We start from the raw sequence: 16330 nt of genomic DNA, 5'->3' as shown, positions 1-16330 counted from the left end.
TAGCAGCATTACATCATCACATCTCCGTTGGTGCCGTTCCGTTTGCTATCCACCGCCCTTCCAGGCCTTTCAGGCGATTTGCGCCCTCACCTCCTTCCTCTCTGCCGCTCCCCCCCTCCTCTCCTTGATATTCGCCATTACTCCTATTTCCCTCATGTCCGCCATCCACCTCCCATAACATATCGCCAATCCGCCGTCCTGGCTTCCCAAGGCTTCTACGCAGCGCTCGGTGACGGGCCATGTTTCTGAAGTGTAAGGGCCCGATATGGGGCCCAGACGATTTCTCACGCTGCTTTGAGCTTAAGTAAGTCTGGGTTGATTCACCTGTCATGTCTCTGAATCCGGCCGGTCCATTGGCTCCTGCTCTGGCCCTTCTGTCGCAACAGAAGTGGTTCAGATATGCCTCTTCTGAGCGGCGCAAATATGCTAACGCGGCGCACAGTTATCTACAGTCTGTGATTCCTCTTCTCGTGTGCGGAATCTCACTCGTTTATCTCTTATACCAGCTTCGCGCCGCACGATCCGCCAGGGACACGCATGCCTACACAGTCTTGGATCCCGCCGACAGTGTGTGGTCCACGCCTGCCAATCGCTACCGTGACGATGCCGACACCGCCAGCGAGTCCGAAGACGAATCCGAGCCCAATGGCCCGTTGGCTCTTCATCCGACCTTCAGTGCGCAGACCCGTTCGACCGTGGCCGTCGATCGCCCACGAGGCCAAGTCACCGTCGTAGTGCTGGAGGAAACCGCTGTCTTGGCCGCTCTCTCCCTGCATGTCATCGTTTTTCTCACCGGCGCATGGGGTCGCAAGGGGAGGACTGCCGCCATAACCAGCATCGTCATATGGGCCTATACTGCGTTGTTGGCCTCGCTGCGCTTACTCTTCTCGGCCACTAATAGATGGTCGTTCCATAAGCTTTGGTACCATACCGCTTTTCTTTACGGCTGCCAATGGTTGTGCGGCGCCCTGATCTTTCGCTCGGCTATCATTCATCCGCGATCTCGTCTCCAGCAGCATATTGCAATCACCGACTTTGCCCTAACCTCCCTCCTCTCCCTCATCTGCTTGACATCCAGAAAGGGCAACAAAACCGTCGAGTTGGAGTATGAAGGGGATATTGAGCCCTCCAGGGAACCTACTGCCAGCGTATTCTCATTGGCCACATTTGGCTGGGTAGATGCCATCGTTTGGAAGGGTTTCAAGAAGACATATGAGATTGCCGACGTGTGGAACTTGGCGCCAAAAGATAAAGCAGCAGCCGTCATTGCGGATTACCGTCAGCTCAAGAAGACTTCGGCCCTTGCCTTTCACCTGTTGAAGTATTTCAAGCGTGGTCTACTCATCCAAGGCACTTGGGCCGTCATGTCAGGTTTCCTTACCTTTGCGCCCACCATGCTCCTCAAAGCCATCCTGGAATATATCGAAGAGCCAGATCTTACTCCTCGGAACGCTGCATGGTTCTATGTCATGCTCCTCTTTGCTTCCGGTTGTGCCTCTGCACTTGCCGATGGCCAGGCTTTGTGGATCGGCAGAAGAATCTGCATACGCATACGCGCTGTTATTACCGGGGAGATCTACGCGAAAGCCCTAAAGCGCCGTGTGTCTTCAGGAATAGACAAAGTGCTGGGGAAAGGGCCCGCCAAGGCAAAACAGGAACCGCATGATGAGCGCAAAGGTTTTAAGAAGCTCACGAGATTTATACGGAAGAAGAGCAAAGATGCAGATGCTCACAAGAACAAGGAAGACCCGAAGGTAGAAGAGGACGCCCAAGTTACCACCGGAGCCATTCTAAATTTGATGGCTGTTGATGCCTACAAAGTCAGTGAAATTAGCGCATACCTCCACTTCCTCTGGGCGAACACACCCGTTCAGTTCATAGTAGCAATAGCATTGCTCTATCGAGTCCTTGGATTCAGTTGTATTGCTGGCATCGGAATGATGGCCATCCTAGCACCAGTCAACCTCTGGGTTGCGAACCAATTCTCCAAGATCCAGAAGCTGATTCTGGCAGCAACGGACGCAAGGATCCATTCCACGAATGAGGTCCTTACCAACATCCGTATCATCAAATTCTTTGCTTGGGAACAGCGATTCATTGGTATTGTCAATGAGAAGCGCCACGTGGAGCTCAAACATCTGAGGCGGAGATATCTCCTTTGGGCTGTAGCTGCCACCATTTGGTCTGGCTCTCCGGTTTTCATTACGTTCCTCTCCTTCCTGGTCTACACCAAAGTCGAGCACAAGGAACTTATTCCCTCGGTGGCCTTCACTGCACTATCCTTATTTCAGATCTTGAGGATCCCGTTGGATCAACTGGCTGATATGATAGCCCATGTACAGGAGTCCAAGGTGTCCGTGGATCGTATCGAGGAATATCTCAACGAGCCAGAAACGGATAAATACACGCAGTTGGTCTCTGGCAAAAAGGATGACAATGGACAACCCATTATCGGATTCGAGCAGGGAACATTCACTTGGGGTGGGAAAGACTCAGAGGACAAAACCGCGGCCGACGCCTTCAAACTTATGGATCTTAACGTCCGCTTCAAAGTCGGAGAGCTCAACGTTGTCGTAGGGCCAACCGGCTCTGGAAAGACGTCCCTGCTCATGGCTCTGCTTGGCGAGATGACAAAGCTGAAAGGCAACGTTTTCTTACCCGGTACTGGCAGCCGTGAAGACCTCAGAGTGGACCCCGAGACAGGTCTAACAGAAAGTGTTGCTTACTGTGCCCAGCAAGCATGGCTCGTCAACGGAACGATCAAGGACAATATCCTCTTCGCCACCGATTGGGACGCAACCCGGTACAAGCAAGTCATAGTGGCTTGCTCCCTCCAACGAGACTTGGAAATTCTGGATGCTGGAGACCAAACAATTGTTGGCGAGAAAGGCGTCACTCTGTCCGGCGGCCAAAAGCAGCGCATCTCTTTGGCTCGAGCCCTATATAGCAAAGCACGGCACGTTTTGCTGGATGATGTGTTAAGTGCTGTCGACTCACATACTGCCAAGTGGATCTTTGACAAAGCTCTTCTGGGCCCGCTCATGTACAACCGTACATGTGTTCTCGTTACTCATAACGTCGGTCTGTGCTTGCCCCAGGCTGAATATGCCGTCGTGTTGGACAATGGCAGAATTACAACCCAGGGAACAGCCACAGAAGTTATCGAATCGGGAAAATTGGACGAAGATCTTTCGAAGTCGCATGCTGCCTCCAGTAGAGCGTCCAAGATACCTTCGCGCGTACCTTCTGATGTGGGTGGCGAAGAAGCAACGGGTGAAGCAAGCCATGCAAATGGCGACGCGAATGGAAATGCTCACCCAAGCCAATCGAAGAAGGCGTCTGCTATTGATCCATATGAGGAATCGAAAGCCGAAGGTGGTGTCAAGCTCAGTATTATTCTGATGTACCTGAGGTCCATGGGACCGTGGTATTACTGGATTGGTGCTGGGTTGGTGTTCGTAGCACAGCAAATTGCGTCGGTCTGGACAAACGTTTGGATTCGGACTTGGGCAAACTCGTATGCTGAGAAAGGGATCCGCTCCCAGCGCCTGCAACCTCCGAGACCCATCAGCCATGCACCTACTCTCAGTGGAATGGGCACGTGTCTCAAGAGCGGCACTTGTAGCTGGAACATGCCATTCTTTTCACACTCTGATGAGAGCCTTTACAGCGCCATGCGACCCGATCTGGTCCCCACAAGCTCCGAAGTCGATTCCGGCTACTTTCTAGGCGTCTATGCTGCCCTCGGAGTCGCGTTTATGCTCATCACTTTCATTCGGGAGGGCTTCCTCTTTGGTGGCTCACTTGCTGCATCGAGGAGGTTGCATGAAAGATTGATACAAGCCATCACGCATGCCAAATTCCGTTTCTTCGACCAAACCCCTCTCGGCCAGCTCATGAACAGGTTCTCCAAGGATATCGAGGCGGTCGATCAGGAGGTTGCACCGGTAGCCATAGGGGTCGTCCACTGTCTCGCATCCATTATTACTATTGTCATCCTGATTTCCGTCATCACCCCCGGATTCCTCATTGCAGGCACCTTTATCACGATATTGTACGCTCTGATAGGGAGATTCTATCTAAGCTCCTCTCGAGACCTGAAACGCTTGGAATCGGTGACCAGGAGTCCGCTCTATCAGCAGTTCGGGGAGACCCTGACCGGCATGGTCACAATTCGAGCCTATGGTGACGAGAGACGATTCATACGGGACAATCTACAGAAGATCAATACTCAACATCGTCCGTTCATCTATTTGTGGGCAACTAACAGGTGGCTTGCATTCCGAGTGGACGTCGTCGGTGCCATGGTATCCTTCTTTGCTGGCGTCTTCGTCGTACGCAGTGTTGGCAAGATTGACGCAGGAGCCGCTGGACTGGCGCTCACGTATGCCGTCACCTTTACGGAAAATGTCCTCTGGTTTGTACGGCTGTATTCAGCGAACGAACAGAATATGAACTCAGTGGAGCGAATCAAGGAGTACCTGGACGTGGATCAGGAAGCAGCCATGATTCATCCGGGAAGGAGGCCTCCCTCGAATTGGCCCAGCCGAGGTTCGGTGGAGTTCATCGAATACAGTACCAGATACAGGCCAGATTTTGACAAGGTTCTGAAGAAGATTTCCTTCAAAATATTGCCTGGAGAGAAGGTTGGCGTGGTGGGACGTACCGGTGCTGGGAAGAGTTCGCTGGCGTTGGCGTTGTTCCGTGCTCTGGAAGCCGAAGAAGGCAAGATTCTGATCGACGATATCGACATCGGTTTGATTGGGCTACAAGATTTGCGGGAGAACATAGTCATGGTCCCGCAAGGTAAGAGAGATCCTGGCTGCACTGTAGATGACGCTGACCTTGAGTAGATCCAACCCTCTTCACCGGCACAATACGCAGTAATCTTGATCCCTTCTCCCTCTTTACCGACGAAGAAATCTTTACCGCTCTGAGAGAAGTGCATCTCGTTTCTTCGTCGTCGGCAGCAACATCTACGTACGACGGGACGCCAACCCGCACGCCTGGGACACCGCGGGCCATCGAGATACCTAATCCCACGTTCAATGCTGTTGTGACAGACGTCAGCACCAGCTATGGTGGGTCGACAACTAACCCGGCCTCTATTCTAGCGAACGGCCATGGTGAAACCATGAACGAAACGATACTTATCATGCCCGATGGCGCAGCAACAAATACTGACCGGGAGGTCGACACGGGGCTTCAACCAGAAAACAAGAACCCATTCCATAACCTCAACTCTCCCGTCTCCGAGTCAGGTTCCAATCTCTCCCAAGGACAGCGTCAGCTCTTGTGTCTCGCTCGCGCCCTTCTCAAAGCACCCAAAGTGCTCGTCATGGACGAAGCAACTGCGTCGATTGACTACGCGACGGATGCGAAGATCCAGGAAACGATCCGTGAAATAAAGAATACCACGATCACGATTGCCCACCGGTTGCATACCATTATTGACTACGACAAGGTGCTGGTGCTGGACAAGGGAGAGGTGGTTGAGTTTGGGGACCCGTGGGACCTATTGCAGAAGAAGGGGAGCTTCCACTCCATGTGCGAGACGAGCGGTGACATGGCGAATCTGGAAAAGGAGGCGAAGAGGGCATATGATAAGCGGAAAGGTCTTGATATGGGTGGACTGGACGCTCAAATGGGCGGAAAAGCGAGTGCAAGTGCAACGAGAAGCGCGAGATAGGACTCTTCTTCTTCCTCGACATGGCGTCGCAGCTATGGTTCTGCGGACGAGATCGCAGGCGAAATGTTTAGAGTACATAGATGGAGTGGGAGAGAGGTGACATGTAGCCTTGGCTAGCATTGCGTGTGGGTTACATTGCATGATTGCTGCTGGGAGCAGGATAGACGGTGCATTGGGAGCATGTGATCAATGTCAATCAAGAATAAGTCGTATGGATGCGTTTGCTTGTGGGAGTGTCGTGGATCGAGCAGGAGTACATGCAATGTCTTCCGACATTTTTTCACTCCATTGGGACTTGGTGCATGGCACCGCCCGTGTTCGTAAATGGGTTTTATTTTGTTGACATGTGTACCAGATAGATGATATTGCGATGCATACTCGAACTTGTACTGCAGAGTCAAATCCGAGTTGTCTGGGGGTGCTATTCTCAGGGGTATCATAAATGCAAAAAACTCTCCACACCTGTATCTAGAATTCCAGCTCTTCAATCTCCATGCCACACTCCTCGCACCGTTTCTTCGACATTCCCGTCTCCGGGTCCAACACGCTTCTCCCCCACTCGTGGACATGCTTCTCGCCCATGCCCCTGATGCGGTCGCCAAACTGCACCGCCGCGGCCGCGTCCCCCATCAACTTAGCCCTCTTGTACGCCTCGACGCGCGTCTTCTTCTTCAGGTCGTCCAGCTTGTTCTTGAACTTCTTCTCCTTCCTGGCCTTGGCCACCTTCTGCCTCTTTTCGTACTCGACGTCCAGGGCCTCGGGCGACCCCCACTTGCGTTCCGAAAACGCATACGCCTCGACCTGCAGCCGCAGGAAGAGCTGCATGTTGTTCCAGTTGGTCTTGTGGGGATTCGGGCGTTCCAGGTGGGGCAGCAACGCCTCGTCCTTGAGCTCCGGGTCCGTGAGGAGGTAGTCCTCGCGGGCCTCAGTCTTGGTGAGGAGCGAGTACTTGTCCGGGTATTTGTCCTTGCAGGCATTGCAGACGCTTATGGCGAAGACGTCGTGCCATTTCCAGTCGATTTCCAGCGAGGCGCATTCGCGGCATTTGCCCTTGATCTCGCGTTTCCCGTCGCCGTATTTGCCCTTGAAGGCGGAATTAGAGCTTGAAGCCAGCTGCGCGTCCGCATCCGCATCAGCGTTCGCCGCCGCCTCCGCAGCAGAAGCGAGGCGATCTGCCTCTTCCCTTTCCTCTTCCTCCCGCCCGTCCGCGGCATTCAAAATCGAGATGCCCGGTTCATAAGGCCCGGCCCTATTCTCCCTCAACTTCCTCCTCAACCTCTCCCTCTCCCACTCCGCCATGGTCATGCCCTCTGGCTTCTCATCTTCTGGCCCCCTCCCCCTTCCCGATCCGCTCCACATGGCCCGGTTGTGCGGATCGTCCTCGGTGCTGAGGAAGCCGCCCTTTGTGTCCGTCATCCTGCTGAAGTCATATTCGATGTATTCGGCCCGAGCGAAGTTCTTGGCCGGTTGCAGAAGAGAGTCGGAGGACGGGGCGACGAAGCCATTGCGATCGCGCTTTGGGATCTGGGGAGAGGAGGCGTCGCGGAGGGTGGCGGGGGTGGTGGAACTGGAGATGCTTGTGTAGGCACGTTTTGTTCCGGCGAGAGAGGGGAGGGAGGGGAGGTGGGAGGAGGAAGCGGAGTGATGTTGTTGTTGTGGTGGTCGTTGATGCTGTTGGGCGGCGGCTTTGGCTTTGAGGCGGGCTTCTTCCTGAATGGAATTAGGGGGAGGCCTGTCTAAGGAGGAGGAGGGTATAAATAAGGGTTGTACCTTTCGCCGGATTTGTTCTGCGTCTGGCAGAGTGGTGGGTGCCGATGAGCGGGTTGTGCGTGGTGGCGGGGTGGTCCGTTCGGACATTGTGTGGGCTGGCGAATGTGGAGGAAGAAAATGACAGCAAGACAGTGCAACAGGGTTGGGGAGCAGGGGCTTGACCAGCTCAGGGGGAGCCGTAGATATCGAAAATGGTATAATGGGGAGATGGTGAGCTGGGAGTGAAGTTGCAGCGGGCGGGGCCACAGCGATGCGATGTTGGAGGTGAGTTCTGGACGCCAAGACATGTAGCCATTCACAGTTCTTCCATTCATCCTTCCTATAGAGAAAGACTGAACATTGGTGTCCACGCCGCTGCTGCCCATGTTGACAAAACAAACACCGCTACACAGTGCAGTGGTAGGCGACCATTGTTATATGCTTCCGGGGATGCGCATCCATATATCGGTCCCAGTCACGCTTCATCCTCTATCCCTTTTCGGATACTTCGCCGCATCTTTCACTGAAGGGACACGAACGCGTCCACACGTGCGCACGTGGTCGACCAGGAACCCTTTTGTGGTAAAAGAGCAAAACCCTACCTCACCACATGCGCTCTCCTACTTACTCATAGATGTTTCGTGTTCGCCCCTCCGGTTTCCACCATCGGCGGATTCAAATGACGCAGCAACGCTCTTATGCGAGGCTCGGTCAGTGGGATGGCTTAAAAGCAAGGCAAGGAGACAATCATCGCTCCAGGAGGCGTCCATACGTCTCAGAGTCCCGCAGCTCAATGACATGAAATGTATTGTCTCCTTACTCAAAATATGTGCTACAAGTGCTGACAAAAGCTAGTGGGCAAAGAACCATGACGCCCATTCAACCCATACTACGACGGACCAACGTTCGGCTTCGGCGGGGAGGGGTTCAGGCCTTGCAGCTAAACTCATCAGTCTCCCGATATTCACACCCGGACTACGAAACAATTGCCTCAAGATACGAGCTCGCTCGACCTCTCCAGGATTGTCGTGCCAGGAATCCGATTGGAAATATTCGGGTAACTTGATTGATGGGCGCTATTTACTAGTAGCCTCCATTTCAAGTGCACCGCAGTTTCCCTACTTCCGATACCACATCCTCGTGACCTTTTGAGCCCTCATCTTCCTCTGGAGTTGGAAAATGCCGTAAAGCAGAGCCTCGGCGGTGGGTGGGCAGCCGGGAATGTAGATGTCCACGGGCAGGATGCGGTCGACGCCACGAAGAACGCTGTAACTGTAATGGTAGTAGCCGCCCCCATTGGCACAACTGCCCATGCTGATGACCCATTTGGGGTTTGGCATCTGGTCGTAACACACGCGAACAGCAGAAGCCATCTTGTTGGTGACGGTGCCGGCAACGATCATAATGTCGGCCTGGCGCGGCGAGGCGCGGAAGATGATGCCCAGACGGTCCTGGTCGTACCGGGGCATGGAGCAGTGCATCATCTCGATGCCGCAACATGCCAGGGCGAAGGTGAGTGGCCATACGGAGCCTTGTCGTGCCCAGTTGGCAAGCTGATCGAGTGAGGTGCTCGAGCGCATGTCAGCGTCGTCTGGGGACGGACTCGACAGGTGTGTTTCCCCTGCACTACCTACAGGACATATTCGACCGCGTTGGACGGCTCGGATTGCGAGGGTAGAGGGGTCTGGGAAGGGAGGAGACGCTTGGGAGCCAAGCTGGGAACGGCGGCTTTGGCATCCTGACTTTGGTAACGTCTCGGCGTCAGGACCATGGCCGAGAGAAAGCAGGTGGGCGGTGCAGAGGGGGTGCCGGACAGCAGCGGTAGGCGCCGCATGGCGACTTGATGTCGTTATCCATTGTCAGCTGGAAGGAATCTGTATGCCCATGGTGGGAGGAAGGAAAGCTCACTCGTAGACATGTATGCGGCCGTCATGGTGAAAGGTTGGTGAGAGAGGGTCGAGATGGGAGGAGCAAAGTCAATGGTGGGCTGTGCATGTGGCCTCGCTGACTTGCTGACTACTGTGGTATACTTGTACCGGTACAGGGTATGTATACGAAGTACAGCGCCTTACAAATGCTCCTGTATGACTCCGACTGCGTGGCTGTACACGCCGCTGATTGCCCTGGTTTGACAAACATAGTTAGAGTGAGTGGTAGGTGACCATGGTTATATGCTTGCCATGGTTCCCATCCATACAGTATATCAGTCCCAGTCACGCTTCCTTCTCCTCCTCCATTCTTTCTTTCGATATCCTCTTAATACCTCTTTGATAGAACATGGCCATGGACGCCTTCACACGGGCGCACGTGCTCGACCAGGCACAGGCACGGGCACGCTTTCGCATCCCTGCTAGCGCATCCGGCTCCGAATCCGACAACGTTCGCAACTGCAACAACACCGTCCACGAAAGGAGATTGAGGGACGAGGAAGAAGAGGAGAGCCCGCGCATAAGTCGCAACGAGCAGAAGCGTCGACTGAAAAAGCAGCGAAGGGAAGAACAGAAGCAAAGACAACAAGCCGAGCTCGCCCTCATTCCCACGATCTCCACCACCACCACCCTTCTCGACCCTCGTCCTCCGTCTCCCAAGGATCGCAACCCTCCCAACATCCTCCCCAAAAACTCCAAAGTCTCCCTCTCCGTCTCCGCCGCCATGCCCCCACCATCAACCTATCACCCCCTCCTCGTCTGCTCCATAGGCAACCCCGGCCCCCAATACGCCTCCACCCTCCACTCGGCCGGCCACACCATCCTCTCCACCATCCGCGAGCGCGGCCTCTACCAGCCCTTCGCCTCGGGCCTCTCGGGCAAAGTCGCCCGCCCAGACACCACCACCTTCCGCTTCTCCATCACGGGCTTCAGCAAGGAGAAGGCACAGGGTCTGGCTCCGGGCGAGGACGACTTCACGCTGTGGCAGAGCACAAAGTTGATGAATGTCAGTGGGCCCAGCGTGGCCGCTGCGTGGAGACAGTTTGCCGGCCAGGGTCGCTTTCAGGCCGAGGGGCAGACTCCGAGATTGGTCGTCGTGCATGACGAGCTGGAGTCTCCGCTAGGGAAAGTTTCGATAAAAGACGGAGCAAGCAGTCCGAGGGGTCATAATGGGTTGAAGAGCGTGCAGGCCAGCTTGGGAACTAGGGTCAAGTGGTGGAGGGTAGGGGTGGGGATTGGACGACCGGAGAGTAGGGAACCGAGTGTCGTGAGCAAATATGTGCTGAGGAAAATGACCGACAGGGAGGAGAGGGCCATGGATGCCGCGAGTTTGGGCGTCTTGGAGGCCTTGAGGAAGATTGCAGACGGGAAGGCCTAAGTCTGCTACCACGGTTGGGGCGAGCAAAAAAAAAAAAGAATCTTGTTGTATGATACTGTATGTCTATGGGTTGGATATTACGACCCCTTGCTCAGGGCATCGCATGTCGAGGAGTTGTTTGGCATTGTTTTTGAGATACCCACAAAGCTTATGCATCTGGATGGGGTGGATTTCGGGTCGTGGTTCATTGGATCTAGATGATGCCAGATAGATTGGTCGTCCTCAATTACCATTCAAACCTCATTCGCCAAACACAAGGGGAGCAGCATAGAGTTCATCGTGCCTTGGCATTAAACCAGCCACGGAGGGAGAAGCTCAATTCTCCAAATCATACAGCAAGCATCCCCCCGTCCTGAAATTATACACAAACGCCTTCCCCCCCTCCCCGCTCCGCGCCGTCCCGTCATTCAGCGCCTCCCGCCACCGGGCAGCGTACTTGGATAGAAGATCGTGCAACTCGTGTAGGTACTGCCGCTCATTCATGGGCACACTCTGAATCGCCCGTCGCCACCCATCGGGGTCGCTCAATCGCGTCTCTCTGATTAGATTCATCGTCTCATCTTTCGTCTCGATGGCCGCAATCGGGGCGCCTTGGAACGAGGACAACAGCTCGGCGGAGCGAGTCTGCGCGGCTTCGACGATGCTCCATTTGCTGGTCTTCTTGGAGCGGTGATGCGACATGAGAACATCGACGTTGGCTTTGGTGCCGACCGGCGACGAGCTGGAGGCTGGTGTAGCGCGGCTGTGTCGTTGGACAGCGCTTCCTTCCCTTGCTTCCCTGTCCCGAAGCTCGTTGCGGAGGTAGTTGAACAAGTCGCTAGAGCGAAGGTCCGTGTCCTCCTTCTTGACGATGCTTCTGACCTTCAAGTCCGGTTTATCAGAGGCGACACCGTGCCTGATGATGATGAGCCAGCTATGCCTATCGTCTCTGTAGTGTCTCATAAGGTCTTCGATGGTATGTGCCTGGACAGCCAACTCTGCAGTGTATCCATGTTCAATAAGATCCGCCACCATTCGAACGCCAGTCGACCTGAGAAGTGAAGCGTCAAAGCTCGCAACGAGGCAGTCACATCGACGAGGTACCCACGATAGAGCGGGATTCTCCTCTTCCGCATGCTTCTTCAGGAAAGCGGTTGGTGCCGTCTTCTCCGGTTTCTTTAGGAATCGGGCCATTGAATTCACAAGGCGATCCCAACCAAGGTTCATACCAACGCCATGATAGCCACCAGTTGGGTGCGCTTGACCTCCGACCCTCGGCCGGTACTCCTGAATCAGCTTGTCGTACCTCCCTCCTGCAGCGAGAACCTCCCGCTTCTTGGTGTCGAAAACGCACTGGAACAGTATGCCACCAGAGTAGAACTTCTCGTTGAAACTGCTCAACGCATTGATGTACACCTTCCGCTTTATATTCCAATGTTTCATGTAGGACACCACGGAGTTGAGATGAGCGAAGATGGCGTGCGTTCTATCAAGATACTTGGTGCCTTCGAATATCCGCCGCAGTTTCGAAAATGCTTTATCAGGTGTGTCTCTCCAGTCGAAACGCGCAAGGTCGTCTAGTGAAGTGGATGAAACTCCCACCTCCGGCGCACGTAGCTCATTCCGTATCTTTTGCCAGTTGAATTGTTGAATATTGAGCTTACTGAGCACCTCCTTTACTACCGGTCGCTGTGGGACATTGATCCGGCAGAACTCCATTATGATTTCTAGTAAATCAGAGTGGTTTAGATGGAAACACATCGTAGTCGAGGCGAGAGATGGGAACTCGTCAATGACCTCGTCGATGACTTTGAGGACCTCCGCTTCTTTCAAGGCTAGGTCCAAGGTGTCATAGGAGAGTATGTCAAAGTCGGCTTCGCCATTGCTCCGCGGGGCTCCGCCCGTGTAACTGTCTCGGTAAACAGAGCCTATTGTGAATGTCTTCTCCAGGAAGGTGGCACCGCGTCCAATGCTCCTCGCATATGGCAACGTGAGGTCATAAGGTAACTGCACGAGCGTACCCGATGGGTCGAAAAGCTTCACGACATTGTTGTTGGCGTAATGGCTCGACCATGGGATAAGTAGCTGCCGCTGCATTTCCACCGCGCCGTGGCCCCGGAATACGCTCGTGAGACGTTCCTTGACCATGGTTTGAAGCAGCACATCGTTCGCCTTGATGCCCTGCGCGGCGGGAGCGATCCCCATGTCCCACGCATAATCCTTCGCTTGGGTATCAGGCTTTTGCGAGAATAACGCTGCCATCATCTTCGCGTAGTGAGGAGAATCGCGATCCGACAAAGCCTTTAGAGCTTCCTTGACAGATTCATCTTCGATTTGCAGAGGGACCTTTCCGCTACGAAGCAGTTCCGCGCAGCTTGGGCGCTCGCTGGGCCGATGATTGATTAGCGATGTGATTATGCTTCCTTGAAGGGCCTTTTCAGGTGTCTCAAACTCGGCCGGCAATGTATGTTTGCGCTCTCGAAGTTGTCTTAGAACATGGTCGCGTTCCATGGCCGTTTTCAGCGGGTAGCACATCTCGAAGAAGATGATGCCCATAGAATACATGTCCACTTTATCGGTGTAGTTGCCGGAGACGTTGGAACGCAGTTCAGGCGCGACGTATAATGCAGTGCCGATGCTACGCGTCATGTCTCCGTCCGCCTGGCTCCCTGCAAGCATCTTCTTATCGGCGCGCTGATACTGACCACTCGTCGCCAGCCCAAAGTCGCCGATCTTGGGTATCTTGGCAACGTCGATGAAAATGTTGTCCGGCTTGAGGTCTCGATGGATTATCCCATGACTGTGGATGTGTGCAAGACCCTCCAACATTTGTCGGAAGAGCCGCCAGTACTCCTCTGAATCCTCGTAAAGGTCTCTCCTGATCAGGTCACGTAATGTTTGTTTCTCGCAGAACTCCATCTGGATATATAGTATTGTTCTGGTGGAACGTGTAGGATACGAGCTGGACTCAGTTCGCTTCCTTGCGAGGAGCGAATGCGAGTTTGGGCTACCTACTCCGTCCTCATCTTCTGTTCAGTGTTAATTGAGATTCCGTCCCGGTTACTGCTATCAACGTACCAGTATCAGAACCGAACACGACAGCTCCATCATCTTCGTCTTCCTCTTCATCATCGGAGCCGAACATGATTCTATGGGAATTGCTCACAAAATCGAGCCCTCCCGTGCTCCGTGTGAAACCGGCATCTCCATTCCCGGGCGATATCGCTGAGTCAGATTCCGAGTCGGATTCTCCTCCCGTGAAAGTCGAAGCGTCCTCTTCGGTTTCGGAGGCACCAGCATATTCTTCCTCAGGCCATGCCGTGTAGTAACGCACAACGCAAGGGTGGTTTAGCCGTGACAGAAGCATGACTTCGGACAAGACCTCAGTAAGAGCCGCAGCGGACTTTTGCCTGATCTTTTTGATGGCATAGACGCGACCGTCCAGCTTGTTTCGAGCTTTCACAACCTCACCATACCCACCCTTCCCAAGCCGGCCTGCCTCGACCCAATCGCTTGCATATCTGGAAAAGCCTCCTCCGATGCCTACTGACGATTCACGACGTTGGCGTCCAGCGGCGAGCGAGGTTGAGGAATGCCTGGAACGCATAGGGGTGAGTGGCTGTTCATAGACGGGGACGTCGTCTCGCAAGAACTCGGACGGAATCAGGTCGAAAGCGGAAGCTCGTTTCTTGGGGTCAGGCTTGAAGAACTTCCGCATGATTTCTTGTAGTGACTCGGAGCACCCAAGGGAATCCGATAGGTCTTTCGGCGAGTTGTACTTTTGAGGGGCATCGATACCGAACAACATCTGTAGAAATACGACGCCCAAGTCCCAAACGTCAGTTTTCCTCGTCTTTCGATTATCATGCGCAAGTTCTGGAGCGACCCAGAAAGCGGACCTGGACGTTGAATATGACAATTTGCCATGAGTCACATCCTGAAGACGATGTAGACTGTCCTGAAATCCGGCATCAGCAAGTTTGACCGACATGCCTCCTGTGGATGTCTTCCGCAACATAACATTGTTAGGATGAATCCTCTTGTGCACGACGCCGTTGCGGTGGTAGAAGTCTAGGGCTTCCAATAGTTCGATAGTCCAAGCCCTCGCCTTTGAGACGACAATGTGACCATCATCTTCCAGCTTCTCCCCCAGCGAGCCCTTGGTGAAGTACTCCGTAAGGATGTCAATCTCCCAGCTAAAGTCGGAAATCTGCTGGATCTTGAAATCGAAGACGAACATGATAGCGGGCTGGCGAAAGCGCTTGATATCTTCCATCTCCTCCTCAAACTCTGTTATCGCCTTCTTGAGCTGCGCCTGAAAAGTGGAGTTCTCGGCCTGTACAAGAGCTCGTTTCAAGACCAGGATGACGGAGTCGGAAGCGCTTACAGGCTTCACAAGGAACTCTTCCGTGACCGGACCTTTGCGAAACGGCAAAACACCCTCGACAGCAGTGCATTCGATATCTTTACCATCTTGTTGAACGGTAACGACCCTCTCAAAAGAGATACGGTCCGAAGATTGAGCCTCCGAAAAGTAAGAGGTAGGCGTGTGTCCGGCTTTACTTTTCCGCTTCGCCATGGCCTCCTTGCGGCGCACTTCTTCCTCCACCATTTGCTGCAATGCACGTTCCTCCTCAATCTTCTCCTCGTTTCGCTTCTTTTGCAACTCCTGTTCGTGCTGCTTTGCGAGCTCGGCAGCAGCAGCTTCCTGCACTGCGCGTTCGGCTTCGAGGTTCTCGAAAGCACCATCATTCTCACGGAGGGCGATGTCGTCTTCGAGGATGTCCTGTATGGAGGTAGCGATATCATGAATCATCACCTCGCCGACAAGCTCCTTAGGCCTTGTCTTCAGCACATCATTGAGCCTCTGGATCGTTTTCTGGCGCAACTTGTTCGTATCCTCTAGGGTAAGATTGGGCAAGGACTTGGGATACGTTGCAGTGAGTTTTGCACAGAGGGTCACTGACGTCTCCTCGCTCGAGAAGGATTTCAACTTCAGCCGTATTACACGATCCGTTGTTTTCTGAAGCTTGCATTAGTTTTGGGGCGCCAAATAAAAGCATAAGACTGAACGGGAAGGCGTACATGCCATGCGCCCTTGGCTTCGACCTCCTCAAAATCATCCATATAGATGGCCTTCAAGACCTCCAGCTCTTCCTCTTGGGCTTTGGCGTAGGTATCGGTAGGCATAGCAATCAGGGGGGTTCTGGCAGAGGGTTGGTCCCTCGGGGGAGGCCTACCCATGGGGGCGTGCGTGGCCTGCGGCGTGGATACATTGGTGGCATTCTTCTTGCGGGCAGGTGTTTTCGGCGGTGCCATAGTTGGTCGATGGTGGCTAACATGCCAACTGGAAATAGTTGACGGAGAGGGAGCAGCCGAAGCTGCCTGCCCCTTAGACTGCAGACATTCCGGTCACTATTTTATGAGAAGGCGTTGCGAGTGTGACATGGCAGGAGAAGGAAGTGCCTTTCACCGCCCGTCGTCAATTGGACAGCAAGTCATGGCGGGGCAGCCACAGCCCTCCAGGGCTGGAGCGGAAGAGGCGCTAAACCGTAGCGGGACTAGAGCTTCTGGCGACGCGAGTTGCATCAATGTATGCATAGGTCT

General features: G+C 54.0%; 5 protein-coding genes across 5 annotated transcripts; 2 read left to right on the top strand and 3 right to left on the bottom strand.

Moving 5' to 3' along the window:
- Positions 1 to 55: 55 nt before the first annotated feature.
- On the top strand, positions 56 to 6145 carry EI97DRAFT_437074 (P-loop containing nucleoside triphosphate hydrolase protein). Its single transcript, XM_033799263.1, has 3 exons — positions 56 to 304; positions 443 to 4806; positions 4854 to 6145. Exons 1-3 carry the CDS (start codon positions 240 to 242, stop codon positions 5687 to 5689), a joined length of 5265 nt encoding a protein of 1754 aa, XP_033649853.1. The 5' UTR covers positions 56 to 239; the 3' UTR covers positions 5690 to 6145.
- EI97DRAFT_230712 (DNA repair protein) lies at positions 5924 to 7753 on the bottom strand. Its single transcript, XM_033793947.1, has 2 exons — positions 7460 to 7753; positions 5924 to 7399 (listed from the first exon to the last, which is right to left on the bottom strand). Exons 1-2 carry the CDS (start codon positions 7544 to 7546, stop codon positions 6158 to 6160), a joined length of 1329 nt encoding a protein of 442 aa, XP_033649852.1. The 5' UTR covers positions 7547 to 7753; the 3' UTR covers positions 5924 to 6157.
- A 671-nt stretch (positions 7754 to 8424) lies between these two features.
- On the bottom strand, positions 8425 to 9589 carry EI97DRAFT_230758 (NADH-quinone oxidoreductase). Its single transcript, XM_033793948.1, has 3 exons — positions 9347 to 9589; positions 9073 to 9277; positions 8425 to 9007 (listed from the first exon to the last, which is right to left on the bottom strand). Exons 1-3 carry the CDS (start codon positions 9369 to 9371, stop codon positions 8557 to 8559), a joined length of 681 nt encoding a protein of 226 aa, XP_033649851.1. The 5' UTR covers positions 9372 to 9589; the 3' UTR covers positions 8425 to 8556.
- Positions 9549 to 10989, top strand: EI97DRAFT_437073 (peptidyl-tRNA hydrolase). The gene has a single exon (XM_033799262.1). The coding sequence runs from the start codon at positions 9716 to 9718 to the stop codon at positions 10742 to 10744; it is 1029 nt and encodes a 342-aa protein (XP_033649850.1). The 5' UTR covers positions 9549 to 9715; the 3' UTR covers positions 10745 to 10989.
- A 70-nt stretch (positions 10990 to 11059) lies between these two features.
- On the bottom strand, positions 11060 to 16042 carry EI97DRAFT_386152 (kinase-like protein; the record flags this gene model as incomplete). The annotated part of the gene is made up of 3 exons (XM_033796053.1): positions 11060 to 13752; positions 13802 to 15746; positions 15809 to 16042. 3 exons carry the CDS (start codon positions 16040 to 16042, stop codon positions 11060 to 11062), a joined length of 4872 nt encoding a protein of 1623 aa, XP_033649849.1.
- Positions 16043 to 16330: the final 288 nt, after the last annotated feature.

Source organism: Westerdykella ornata (assembly GCF_010094085.1).
Source record: "Westerdykella ornata strain CBS 379.55 unplaced genomic scaffold EI97scaffold_40, whole genome shotgun sequence".
Lineage (NCBI taxonomy): Eukaryota > Fungi > Ascomycota > Dothideomycetes > Pleosporales > Sporormiaceae > Westerdykella > Westerdykella ornata.
Note: the sequence above shows the minus strand (reverse complement) of the source record. Positions and strands in the feature narration are given on the sequence as shown.